The 15,111-nt window shown below is 43.8% G+C and overlaps 1 protein-coding gene across 1 annotated transcript in view; it reads left to right on the top strand.

Annotated features, from left to right (window-relative positions):
* LOC109883433 (phospholipid phosphatase-related protein type 1) overlaps positions 1-6,315 on the top strand; it is a 154,536-nt gene extending 148,221 nt beyond the window's left edge. Inside the window, exon 8 of the mRNA XM_031826008.1 lies at positions 4,636-6,315. Within this exon, the coding sequence (XP_031681868.1) occupies positions 4,636-4,668 (33 nt within the window). The 3' untranslated portion in view covers positions 4,669-6,315. The remainder of the gene's footprint in view (positions 1-4,635) is intronic.
* Positions 6,316-15,111: the final 8,796 nt, after the last annotated feature.

The following is a 15,111-nucleotide window of genomic DNA, read 5'->3' as shown; positions in this document are numbered from 1 at the left end:
GTACCGTAATACCCTGTATATAGCCTCCACATTGACTCTGTACCGTAACACCCTGTATATAGCCTCCACATTGACTCTGTACCGTAACACCCTGTATATAGCATCCACATTGACTCTGTACCGGTACCCCCTGTATATAGCCTCCACATTGACTCTGTACCGGTACCCCCTGTATATAGCATCCACATTGACTCTGTACCGGTACCCCCTGTATATAGCATCCACATTGACTCTGTACCGGTACCCCCTGTATATAGCATCCACATTGACTCTGTACCGGTACCCCCTGTATATAGCCTCCACATTGACTCTGTACCGGTACCCCCTGTATATAGCCTCCACATTGACTCTGTACCGTAACACCCTGTATATAGCCTCCACATTGACTCTGTACCGTAATACCCTGTATATAGCCTCCACATTGACTCTGTACCGTAACACCCTGTATATAGCCTCCACATTGACTCTGTACCGTAACACCCTGTATATAGCCTCCACATTGACTCTGTACCGTAATACCATGTATATAGTCTCCACATTGACTCTGTACCGTAACACCCTGTATATAGCCTCCACATAGACTCTGTACCGTAACACCCTGTATATAGCCTCCACATTGACTCTGTACCGTAATACCATGTATATAGTCTCCACATTGACTCTGTACCGTAATACCCTGTATATAGCCTCCACATTGACTCTGTACCGTAACACCCTGTATATAGTCTCCACATTGACTCTGTACCGTAATACCCTGTATATAGCCTCCACATTGACTCTGTACCGTAATACCCTGTATATAGCCTCCACATTGACTCTGTACCGTAACACCCTGTATATAGTCTCCACATTAACTCTGTACCGTAATACCCTGTATATAGCCTCCACATTGACTCTGTACCGTAACACCCTGTATATAGTCTCCACATTAACTCTGTACCGTAATACCCTGTATATAGCCTCCACATTGACTCTGTACCGTAATACCCTGTATATAGCCTCCACATTGACTCTGTACCGTAATACCCTGTATATAGCCTCCACATTGACTCTGTACCGTAATACCCTGTATATAGCCTCCACATTGACTCTGTACCGTAATACCCTGTAAATAACCTCCACATTGACTCTGTACCGTAACACCCTGTATATAGCCTCCACATTGACTCTGTACCGTAATACCCTGTAAATAACCTCCACAATGACTCTGTACCGTAACACCCTGTATATAGCCTCCACATTGACTCTGTACCGTAATACCCTGTATATAGCCTCCACATTGACTCTGTACCGTAATACCCTGTATATAGCCTCGCTATTGTTATTTACTGCTGCTCTTAAATTATTTGTTAATTTTATTTGATCTATTTTTACTTAACACGTATTTTTTATTTTTTACTTCTTAAAGCGTTGTTGGTGAAGGGCTTGTCAGTAAACATTTCACTGTGAGGTGAAACACCTGTTGTGTACACCTGTCTTCTATTTGATTTGATTTGAGATGGTGAGGGAATAAGAAGTACGGTTGAGCGATCTAGTCTCTGTGTGAGAGAGATGGTGAAGGAAGCAGTGTGATGTCCAGCTACAGTGGCTACCAATATGAAGCCGGTTTATTAATGACATCAGCCTCTCTCTTTCAGGATCACCTGTCAATCAAAGAAAGAGACACACTGATTGCTGGATTCATAAGGAAATGTGGTTGCAGATAATTATTTTTGCTGTTTGACTGACTTAGTCTCCTGCATATGGATCACTGACATGTAATCAATGTAGCAGGTGGTTCAAGTTTCAAGTTTTAATGTCACGTGCTCAAGTAAAGTGAGATGCCTTTTTTCCAGCTCCAAACCTTATAATCAGAGAGAACAGTCTATGGCATGGGGGGGCTGGAGTCTTTCACGATTTCCCAGGCCTTCCTTTCATACCGCCTGGTATAGAGGTCCTGGATGGCAGGGAGCTGGGCCCCAGTGATGTACTGGGCTGTCCTCACCACCCTCTGGTATAGAGGTCCTGGATGGCAGGGAGCCTGGCCTCCAGTGATGTACTGGGCTGTCCACACCACCCTCTGGTATAGAGGTCCTGGATGGCAGGGAGCTGGGCCCCAGTGATGTACTGGGCTGTCCTCACCACCCTCTGGTATAGAGGTCCTGGATGGCAGGGAGCTGGGCCCCAGTGATGTACTGGGCTGTCCTCACCACCCTCTGGTAGAGAGGTCCTGGATGGCAGGGAGCTGGGCCCCAGTGATGTACTGGGCTGTCCTCACCACCCTCTGGTATAGAGGTCCTGGATGGCAGGGAGCTGGGCCCCAGTGATGTACTGGGCTGTCCTCACCACCACCTGGTATAGAGGTCCTGGATGGCAGGGAGCTGGGCCCCCAGTGATGTACTGGGCTGTCCTCACCACCACCTGGTATAGAGGTTCTGGATGGCAGGGAGCTCGGCCCCAGTGATGTACTGGGCTGTCCACACCACCCTCTGGTATAGAGGTTCTGGATGGCAGGGAGCCTGGCCCCAGTGATGTACTGGGCTGTCCTCACCACCACCTGGTATAGAGGTCCTGGATGGCAGGGAGCCTGGCCTCCAGTGATGTACTGGGCTGTCCACACCACCCTCCGGTATAGAGGTCCTGGATGGCAGGGAGCCTGGCCTCCAGTGATGTACTGGGCTGTCCACACCACCCTCTGGTATAGAGGTCCTGGATGGCAGGGAGCCTGGCCTCCAGTGATGTACTGGGCTGTCCTCACCACAACCTGGTATTAGAGGTCCTGGATGGCAGGGAGCTGGGCCCCAGTGATGTACTGGGCTGTCCACACCACCCTCTGGTATAGAGGTCCTGGATGGCAGGGAGCTGGGCCCCAGTGATGTACTGGGCTGTCCGCACCACCCTCTGGTATAGAGGTCCTGGATGGCAGGGAGCTGGGCCCCAGTGATGTACTGGGCTGTCCTCACCACCACCACCTGATATAGAGGTCCTGGATGGCAGGGAGCTGGGCCCCAGTGATGTACTGGGCTGTCCGCACCACCCTCTGGTATAGAGGTCCTGGATGGCAGGGAGCTGGGCCCCAGTGATGTACTGGGCTGTCCTCACCACCACCACCTGATATAGAGGTCCTGGATGGCAGGGAGCTGGGCCCAAGTGATGTACTGGGCTGTCCTCACCACCACCACCTGATATAGAGGTCCTGGATGGCAGGGAGCCTGGCCCCAGTGATGTACTGGGCTGTCCTCACCACCCTCTTTAGCGCCATGCAGTGCTGTTGCCATACCAAGCAGTGATGCAGACTGTCAAGATACTCTCAATGGTACAACTGTAGAACAGTTTGAGTTTTTGAGGATCCATGTCAAACCTTTTCAACCTCATGAGGGGGAAGAGGCATCTGTCGAGCCTTCTTCATGACTGTGCACGTGTGTGTGGACCATTTTAAATCCTTTGTGATTTTGACACCAAAGAACTTGGAGCTCTCGACCCGCTCCACTGCAGCCCCGTTGATGTGGATGGGGCTTGGTTGCCCCCATCCATTTTCCTACAGTCCACGATCAGCTCCTTGGTCTTACTGACATTAAGGGAGAGGTTGTTGTCCTGGCACTGACCTCTTCCATTTAAGCTGTCTCATCGTCACTGTTAGTCAGGCCTACCACCGTCGTTTCCTCAGCAAACTCGATGATGGTGTTGGAGTCATGCGTGGCCATGCAGTTGTGGGTGAATAGGGAGTACATGAGGGGACTAAGCACACACCCCTGTGGGGCCCCTTCGGCCCGTCGGGAAATCCAGGATCTAGTTGCCGATGGAGGTGTTCAGTCCCAGGGTCCTCAACTTGGTGACGAGCTTGGAGGGGATAATGGTGGTGAACGCTGAGCTGTAGTCTATGAATAGTATTCTCACATAGGTATCTGATTTACCGAATGGGGGACGAGGGAGGGCCTCGTACGCTTGCTTGTGGGTAGAGTAACAGTAGTCTAGGACTTTGTCCCTGTGTTGTTGGAAGTTGTTGGATGTTTGAGAGGTGGAGGGGGTGTGTTTACCACAGGGTATCAAGACGTTGTGTGATGTGGTGCCGTAGGAATAACTGGGAGGAGTACTGTACTGTATTCCTTTCCTTCCTGTGTAAAATTATTCACAAAGACACCTTTACTTTGTCTTCCCGAACCCTATCAGTAGTTTTACTCAGCACTGGTTTTCATAAGTATAGGAAACGTATACCACACTCAGCACTGGTTTTCATAAAGTATAGGAAATGTATACCACACTCAGCACTGGTTTTCATAAAGTATAGGAAACGTATACCACACTCAGCACTGGTTTTCGTAAAGTATAGGAAACATATACCACACTCAGCACTGGTTTTCATAAAGTATAGGAAATGTATACCACACTCAGCACTGGTTTTCATAAAGTATAGGAAATGTATACCACACTCAGCACTGGTTTTCATAAAGTATAGGAAACATATACCACACTCAGCACTGGTTTTCATAAAGTATAGGAAACGTATACCACACTCAGCACTGGTTTTCGTAAAGTATAGGAAACGTATACCACACTCGTTTACTTTATGTTTGATGGACCACGTTATTAACCTAAATTCTTTGTTTTTAAGAAAATGGAGAGAAAAAATGTAACATCTCTTTTCCTGTTTTTCAGAACCATTCGGCATCGATGACTGAGGTCACATGACTAGCGGGGACCACGGTGGGACAACACCGGGTCACCTTTGCGTCTCCTCAACACAACTTCTAGGCACAATTATGTTTTGTACTGTGTCATACTACTACTGTAACAAACAAAAAAAAGGACAGTATTCTGGTGTATGTAACTAGTTAGAGGCCGATGATTTGTACATTTTGTATAAGAGAGTACGTGCTGTAGCCTACCCTAACCCTGAAGATGTTACTACTGTAGGTCTGAACTAGGGTTGCAAAAGTCACGTAACTTTCCAAAAATATCCAGGTTTTCCACAATAGAAGATTCCCGGAATCGGTGTGTGAATTAGCAGGAAATCCAGGAACCCTTCTACTGGGATTTCTGGAAAGTCTGGGCATGTTGGGAAAATTACCGGAATGTTTCACCCCTAGTCTGATTTGTGTCAGGACTTCCTCCTCTCTCTCTCTCATCATGTTTTACATCGTGTCAGGACTTCCTCCTCTCTCTCTCTCTCTCTCTCGCTCATCATGTTTTACATCGTGTCAGGACTTCCTCCTCTCTCTCTCTCTCTCGCTCATCATGTTTTACATCGTGTCAGGACTTCCTCCTCTCTCTCTCTCGCTCATCATGTTTTACATCGTGTCAGGACTTCCTCCTCTCTCTCTCTCTCTCGCTCATCATGTTTTACATCGTGTCAGGACTTCCTCCTCTCTCTCTCTCTCTCACTCATCATGTTTTACATCGTGTCAGGACTTCCTCCTCTCTCTCTCTCTCTCTCACTCATCATGTTTTACATCGTGTCAGGACTTCCTCCTCTCTCTCTCTCTCTCTCGCTCATCATGTTTTACATCGTGTCAGGACTTCCTCCTCTCTCTCTCTCTCTCGCTCATCATGTTTTACATCGTGTCAGGACTTCCTCCTCTCTCTCTCTCTCTCTCGCTCATCATGTTTTACATCGTGTCAGGACTTCCTCCTCTCTCTCTCTCTCTCGCTCATCATGTTTTACATCGTGTCAGGACTTCCTCCTCTCTCTCTCGCTCGCTCATCATGTTTTACATCGTGTCAGGACTTCCTCCTCTCTCTCTCTCTCTCTCTCGCTCATCATGTTTTACATCGTGTCAGGACTTCCTTACGCATTCATTCCTCCTCTCTATAGTCATGTTTTATATCACAAAGGAAATATAATATACGGTATACAGTCTATCTAATGTTATTGAAATATTGATGTCGTTCTGTGGTATTTGTACAAATTCCTCACTCTATTCTGTTAGTTTTTTCCTGTACTTTTATTGACTAAATTCTTATTTTGTATTATTATTTGTTATCTCTGTATAAAACATTTGGACCGATTTGTTTGTTTTCTTTTATATATACATGTATTTATTTTTTGCCTGCTGATTTTTTCAGGAATGTGTTTGTTATTCATGTTGTTTAGGGGAAAACAACATCCCATTGGATTATGACACGGTGTGGTATTATTGTTTATTATTATTAATTGTGTTTTGTCTTCTCCATCCAGAAACTGCCATTCTCTCAGCATGGAAGTACACAGTTGAACTATTTGAATAAATATTCCCAATTTGTATAGTCTTTCTTTAAAAAAAAAAATGAATTTCTTTTGAAATGCTGCATATATTTTTTCTTGATTTGTCCAAATAATAAATAGTTAGTAGCAGAGTATCTATTGTGTGGGCTTTTTATTCATTTCAACAAAAGTCTTTGCTGGCCTTGGTGGTATTGAGTGTAGATTTAGCAGACGTAATCAAATCAAAGTGTGTGGGCTGCATTTCCAAGGCTTATCCTGTAGGTGATAATACAATTTGACTTCGACAAGAAATTAGTAATCTTCCACCTGTGTTAAGTTGTCACCAGAATCTTGGCGCTCTGTGAGAAGGGGAAGGGGAATACTGTATTTATCCCAACCCGTCATCCACGCACGGGGAGCAGTTGTTGGGGGTTAACTGCCTTGCTCAAGGACAGAAAGGCAGATTTTTCCACCTTGACGGCTCTGTGATTCGAATCAACGACCTGGCCCAAAGCTTTTAAACACTAGGCTACCTGCCAACCATAGAGTGGCTACCTACCACCCATAGAGTGGCTACCGGCCACCCATAGAGTGGCTACCGGCCACCCATAGAGTGGCTACCGGCCACCCATAGAGTGGCTACCGGCCACCCATAGAGTGGCTACCTACCACCCATAGAGTGGCTACCTGCCACCCATAGAGTGGCTACCGGCCACCCATAGAGTGGCTACCTACCACCCATAGAGTGGCTACCTACCACCCATAGAGTGGCTACCTACCACCCATAGAGTGGCTACCTACCACCCATAGAGTGGCTACCTACCACCCATAGAGTGGCTACCGGCCACCCATAGAGTGGCTACCTACCACCCATAGAGTGGCTACCTACCACCCATAGAGTGGCTACCTACCACCCATAGAGTGGCTACCTACCACCCATAGAGTGGCTACCTACCACCCATAGAGTGGCTACCGGCCACCCATAGAGTGGCTACCTACCACCCATAGAGTGGCTACCGGCCACCCATAGAGTGGCTACCTACCACCCATAGAGTGGCTACCTACCACCCATAGAGTGGCTACCTACCACCCATAGAGTGGCTACCTACCACCCATAGAGTGGCTACCTACCACCCATAGAGTGGCTACCTACCACCCATAGAGTGGCTACCGGCCACCCATAGAGTGGCTACCTACCACCCATAGAGTGGCTACCTACCACCCATAGAGTGGCTACCTACCACCCATAGAGTGGCTACCTACCACCCATAGAGTGGCTACCTACCACCCATAGAGTGGCTACCGGCCACCCATAGAGTGGCTACCTACCACCCATAGAGTGGCTACCGGCCACCCATAGAGTGGCTACCTACCACCCATAGAGTGGCTACCTACCACCCATAGAGTGGCTACCTACCACCCATAGAGTGGTAGTGTTTTGATCGAGACAAAACCAACTAGAGGTACAGTGGGGTCCAAAATTTTAGAATATTCCAAGTGCTCAATGACGACATCATGTGATTTTACATATCCAGAGTCAGAGAGTCATTTAGCAGACCCTCTTATCCAGAGTCAGTCATTTAGCAGACGCTCTTTTCCAGAGTCAGAGAGTCATTTAGCAGACGCTCTTATCCAGAGTCAGTCATTTAGCAGACGCTCTTATCCAGAATCAGAGAGTAATTTAGCAGACGCTCTTATCCAGAGTCAGAGAGTCATTTAGCAGACGCTCTTATCCAGAATCAGAGAGTCATTTAGCAGACGCTCTTATCCAGAGTCAGAGAGTCATTTAGCAGACGCTCTTATCCAGTCAGAGAGTCATTTAGCAGACGCTCTTATCCAGAATCAGAGAGTAATTTAGCAGATGCTCTTATCCAGAGTCAGAGTCATTTAGCAGACGCTCTTATTCAGAGTTAGTCATTTAGCAGACGCTCTTATCCAGAGTCAGTCATCTATCAGACGCTCTTATCTAGAGTCAGTCATGTAGCAGACGCTCATATCCAGTCTGAGAGTCATTTAGCAGACGCTCTTATCCAGTCAGAGAGTAATTTAGCAGATGCTCTTATCCAGTCAGAGAGTCATTTAGCAGACGCTCTTATCCAGTCAGAGAGTCATTTAGCAGACACTCTTATCCAGAGTCAATCATTTAGCAGACGCTCTCAGCCAGAGTCAGTCATTTAGCAGACGCTCTTATCCAGAGCTACTCATTTAGCAGACGCTCTTATCCAGAGTCAGTCATTTAGCAGACGCTCTTATCCAGTCAGAGAGTCATTTAGCAGACGCTCTTATTCAGTCAGAGAGTCATTTAGCAGACGCTCTTATCCAGAGTCAGTCATTTAGCAGACACTCTTATCCAGAGTCAATCATTTAGCAGAAGCTCTTATCCAGAATCAGTCATTTAGCAGACGCTCCTATCCAGAGCGACTTACAGTTAGTGTATTCTTCATAAGATGGCTAGGTGGGACAACCACACATGAGAGAAATGAGAGGCTGTGTTCTGACTTGTGTTTTTGACTGAGAATGTGTGTATTTGTTTGGGCTGTCAGACTTGAGTTCACTTTGTATAATGTTAGTGCACTATTTTTAATTGTGATTAATCCATTGTCTGAAAGGGTTAAAAACACACTGAAAACATCCAAACTACATACTTTCAACCCATTGGGCTGCCAGGACAGAGAACAGCTTGGACTGGGCTGAGCGGGAACTGCCCTCCCACAGGGAGGGTTTGAGCAGAGCCATTTGGAGTAACTAATGTTGTTGATCCATCCTCAGTTTTCTCCTTTAACAGCCATTAAACTCTGCAACTGTTTTAAAGTCACCATTGACCTCATGGTGAAGTCCCTGAGCCGTTTCCTTCCTCTCTGGCAACTGAGTTAGGAAGGACACCTGTATCTTTGTAGTGACTGGGTGTATTGATACACAAATCAAAGTGAAATTAATAACTTCATCAAAGGGATATTCAATGTCTGCTTCTTTTTCTTCTTTTTTTACTCATCTACCAATCGGTGCCCTTCTTTGCGTGGCATTGGTAAACCTCCCTGGTCTTTGTGGTTGAATCTGTTTGAAATTCACTGCTCGACAATTTACAATTAATCTGTATGTGTGAGATACAGAGATGAGGTAGTCATTCAAAAATCATGTTAAACACTATAATTGCACACAGAGTGAGTCCATGGAATGTATTCTGTTACTTCTTAATTGTTACTCCTGAACTTATTTAACAAATGGGTTGCATTTTGACTCATGACATTTCAGCTTTTCATTTTTAATTCCTTTGTGAAAAATTGTAAAAACATAATTCCACTTTGACATTATGGGGTATTGTGTGTTGGCCAGTGAAGGTTGAGAGGGTTACTTTCGAAATGTAATCCATTACAGTAACTAATTACCTATTCAAAATAGTAATCAGTAACTGTTGGATTACCCAAATCAGTAATGTAATCTGATTACATTCAATTACTTTTAGATTACTTTCCCTTTAAGAGGCGTTAGAGGAAGACGGCAACGTATGTTACCAATTGAATCACATCTATTGCAGGATAAATCAATGTTAATGTTTACATAGTTGGCCATATATTATATATATATATATAAGACAATAGTGTAGGTTACCAATTCAACCACATCTATTGCAGGATAAATCAATGTCAAAGTTTACACAGTTGGCCATATATGGATGTGACATTGTACTTTATTGGGTTGGTTATGTAGGCTTCTTCTAACCTATCGCTTTCTACTACATTATAATATGATGAAATTATATCTTTACTATAAAAACCAAAGTCATCAGAATTCCAGTCATTGTAATACCCCTTGATCTTCAGGAATTAGACGTGGAAATATGGAAGCCAAGTTGTTTTACCTGAGCATGACCCCAGAATTAAGGACATATTAGCCAGCCCTACTCTGTTGTTTATGATAATGATATTCATTATCATATGATGAAATTATATCTTTAAAGATTATTATAAATTATATCTTTAAAAACCAAAGTTATCAGAACTCCAGTCATTACAACAAACGTTGATCTTCAAGAATTGGAAATATCAAATCAAATTGTATTTCTCACCTGCGCAGAATACAACAGGTGTAGCCCTGACAGTGAAATGCTGAATACAACAGGTGTAGCCCTGACAGTGAAATGCTGAATACAACAGGTGTAGCTCTCACAGTGAAATGCTGAATACAACAGGTGTAGTAGACCTTACAGTGAAATGCTGAATACAACAGGTGCAGTAGACCTCACAGTGAAATGCTGAAAACAACAGGTGTAGTAGACCTTACAGTGAAATGCTGAATACAACAGGTGCAGTAGACCTCACAGTGAAATGCTGAAAACAACAGGTGTAGTAGACCTCACAGTGAAATGCTGAATACAACAGGTGTAGTAGACCTTACAGTGAAATGCTGAATACAACAGGTGTAGTAGACCTCACAGTGAAATGCTGAATACAACAGGTGTAGTCGACCTTACAGTGAAATGCTGAAAACAACAGGTGTAGTAGACCTTACAGTGAAATGCTGAATACAACAGGTGTAGTAGACCTTACAGTGAAATGCTGAATACAACAGGTGTAGTAGACCTTACAGTGAAATGCTGAAAACAACAGGTGTAGTAGACCTCACAGTGAAATGCTGAATACAACAGGTGTAGTAGACCTCACAGTGAAATGCTGAATACAACAGGTGTAGTAGACCTTACAGTGAAATGCAGAATACAACAGGTGTAGTAGACCTTACAGTGAAATGCTGAATACAACAGGTGTAGTAGACCTTACAGTGAAATGCTGAATACAACAGGTGTAGTAGACCTTACTGTGAAATGCTGAATACAACAGGTGTAGTAGACCTAACAGTGAAATGCTGAATACAACAGGTGTAGTAGACCTTACAGTGAAAAGCTGAATACAACAGGTGTAGTAGACCTTACAGTGAAATGCTGAATACAACAGGTGTAGTAGACCTCACAGTGAAATGCTGAATACAACAGGTGTAGTAGACCTCACAGTGAAATGCTGAATACAACAGGTGTAGTAGACCATACAGTGGAATGCTGAATACAACAGGTGTAGTAGACCTCACAGTGAAATGCTGAATACAACAGGTGTAGTAGACCTTACAGTGAAATGCTGAATACAACAGGTGTAGTAGACCTCACAGTGAAATGCTGAATACAACAGGTGTAGTAGACCTCACAGTGAAATGCTGAATACAACAGGTGTAGTAGACCTTACAGTGAAATGCTGAATACAACAGGTGTAGTAGACCTTACAGTGAAATGCTGAATACAACAGGTGTAGTAGACCTCACAGTGAAATGCTGAATACAACAGGTGTAGTAGACCTTACAGTGAAATGCTGAATACAACAGGTGTAGTAGACCTCACAGTGAAATGCTGAATACAACAGGTGTAGTAGACCTAACAGTGAAATGCTGAATACAACAGGTGTAGTAGACCTCACAGTGAAATGCTGAATACAACAGGTGTAGTAGACCTCACAGTGAAATGCTGAATACAACAGGTATAGTAGACCTTACAGTGAAATGCTGAATACAACAGGTATAGTAGACCTTACAGTGAAATGCTGAATACAACAGGTGTAGTAGACCTCACAGTGAAATGCTGAATACAACAGGTATAGTAGACCTTACAGTGAAATGCTGAATACAACAGGTGTAGTAGACCTCACAGTGAAATGCTGAATACAACAGGTGTAGTAGACCTCACAGTGAAATGCTGAATACAACAGGTGTAGTAGACCTTACAGTGAAATGCAGAATACAACAGGTGTAGTAGACCTTACAGTGAAATGCTGAATACAACAGGTGTAGTAGACCTTACAGTGAAATGCTGAATACAACAGGTGTAGTAGACCTTACTGTGAAATGCTGAATACAACAGGTGTAGTAGACCTAACAGTGAAATGCTGAATACAACAGGTGTAGTAGACCTTACAGTGAAAAGCTGAATACAACAGGTGTAGTAGACCTTACAGTGAAATGCTGAATACAACAGTGTAGTAGACCTCACAGTGAAATGCTGAATACAACAGGTGTAGTAGACCTCACAGTGAAATGCTGAATACAACAGGTGTAGTAGACCATACAGTGGAATGCTGATACAACAGGTGTAGTAGACCTCACAGTGAAATGCTGAATACAACAGGTGTAGTAGACCTTACAGTGAAATGCTGAATACAACAGGTGTAGTAGACCTCACAGTGAAATGCTGAATACAACAGGTGTAGTAGACCTCACAGTGAAATGCTGAATACAACAGGTGTAGTAGACCTTACAGTGAAATGCTGAATACAACAGGTGTAGTAGACCTTACAGTGAAATGCTGAATACAACAGGTGTAGTAGACCTCACAGTGAAATGCTGAATACAACAGGTGTAGTAGACCTTACAGTGAAATGCTGAATACAACAGGTGTAGTAGACCTCACAGTGAAATGATGAATACAACAGGTGTAGTAGACCTAACAGTGAAATGCTGAATACAACAGGTGTAGTAGACCTCACAGTGAAATGCTGAATACAACAGGTGTAGTAGACCTCACAGTGAAATGCTGAATACAACAGGTATAGTAGACCTTACAGTGAAATGCTGAATACAACAGGTATAGTAGACCTTACAGTGAAATGCTGAATACAACAGGTGTAGTAGACCTCACAGTGAAATGCTGAATACAACAGGTATAGTAGACCTTACAGTGAAATGCTGAATACAACAGGTGTAGTAGACCTCACAGTGAAATGCTGAATACAACAGGTATAGTAGACCTCACAGTGAAATGCTGAATACAACAGGTATAGTAGACCTTACAGTGAAATGCTGAATACAACAGGTGTAGTAGACCTTACAGTGAAATGCTGAATACAACAGGTGTAGTAGACCTTACAGTGAAATGCTGAATACAACAGGTGTAGTAGACCTTACAGTGAAATGCTGAATACAACAGGTGTAGTCGACCTTACAGTGAAATGCTGAATACAACAGGTGTAGTAGACCTTACAGTGAAATGCTGAATACAACAGGTGTAGTAGACCTCACAGTGAAATGCTGAATACAACAGGTGTAGTAGACCTCACAGTGAAATGCTGAATACAACAGGTGTAGTAGACCTTACAGTGAAATGCTGAATACAACAGGTGTAGTAGACCTACAGTGAAATGCTGAATACAACAGGTGTAGTAGACCTTACAGTGAAATGCTGAATACAACAGGTGTAGTAGACCTCACAGTGAAATGCTGAATACAACAGGTGTAGTAGACCTCACAGTGAAATGCTGAATACAACAGGTGTAGTAGACCTCACAGTGAAATGCTGAATACAACAGGTGTAGTAGACCTAACAGTGAAATGCTGAATACGACAGGTGTAGTAGACCTTACAGTGAAATGCTGAATACAACAGGTGTAGTAGACCTACAGTGAAATGCTGAATACAACAGGTGTAGTAGACCTTACAGTGAAATGCTGAATACAACAGGTGTAGTAGACCTCACAGTGAAATGCTGAATACAACAGGTGTAGTAGACCTTACAGTGAAATGCTGAATACAACAGGTGTAGTAGACCTCACAGTGAAATGCTGAATACAACAGGTGTAGTAGACCTCACAGTGAAATGCTGAATACAACAGGTGTAGTCTCACAGTGAAATGCTGAAACAACAGGTGTAGTAGACCTCACAGTGAAATGCTGAATACAACAGGTGTAGTAGACCTTACAGTGAAATGCTGAATACAACAGGTGTAGTAGACCTTACAGTGAAATGCTGAATACAACAGGTGTAGTAGACCTTACAGTGAAATGCTGAATACAACAGGTGTAGTAGACCTCACAGTGAAATGCTGAATACAACAGGTGTAGTAGACCTCACAGTGAAATGCTGAATACAACAGGTGTAGTAGACCTTACAGTGAAATGCTGAATACAACAGGTGTAGTAGACCTCACAGTGAAATGCTGAATACAACAGGTGTAGTAGACCTCACAGTGAAATGCTGAATACAACAGGTGTAGTAGACCTTACAGTGAAATGCTGAATACAACAGGTGTAGTAGACCTTACAGTGAAATGCTGAATACAACAGGTGTAGTAGACCTTACAGTGAAATGCTGAATACAACAGGTGTAGTAGACCTTACAGTGAAAAGCTGAATACAACAGGTGTAGTAGACCTTACAGTGAAATGCTGAATACAACAGGTGTAGTAGACCTAACAGTGAAATGCTGAATACAACAGGTGTAGTAGACCTTACAGTGAAAAGCTGAATACAACAGGTGTAGTAGACCTTACAGTGAAATGCTGAATACAACAGGTGTAGTAGACCTCACAGTGAAATGCTGAATACAACAGGTGTAGTAGACCTTACAGTGAAATGCTGAATACAACAGGTGTAGTAGACCTTACAGTGAAATGCTGAATACAACAGGTGTAGTAGACCTTACAGTGAAATGCTGAATACAACAGGTGTAGTAGACCTCACAGTGAAATGCTGAATACAACAGGTGTAGTAGACCTCACAGTGAAATGCTGAATACAACAGGTATAGTAGACCTTACAGTGAAATGCTGAATACAACAGGTGTAGCTCTCACAGTGAAATGCTGAATACAACAGGTGTAGTAGACCTAACAGTGAAATGCTGAATACAACAGGTGTAGTAGACCTTACAGTGAAATGCTGAATACAACAGGTGTAGTAGACCTTACACAAATGCTGAATACAACAGGTGTAGTAGACTTCACAGTGAAATGCTGAATACAACAGGTGTAGTAGACCTCACAGTGAAATGCTGAATACAACAGGTGTAGTCCTCACAGTGAAATGCTGAATACAACAGGTGTAGTAGACCTCACAGTGAAATGCTGAATACAACAGGTGTAGTAGACCTTACAGTGAAATGCTGAATACAACAGGTGTAGTAGACCTTACAGTGAAATGCTGA

This window comes from Oncorhynchus kisutch, linkage group LG6 (assembly GCF_002021735.2).
Source record: "Oncorhynchus kisutch isolate 150728-3 linkage group LG6, Okis_V2, whole genome shotgun sequence".
Lineage (NCBI taxonomy): Eukaryota > Metazoa > Chordata > Actinopteri > Salmoniformes > Salmonidae > Oncorhynchus > Oncorhynchus kisutch.
This window is presented reverse-complemented; position numbering and strand designations above follow the sequence as displayed.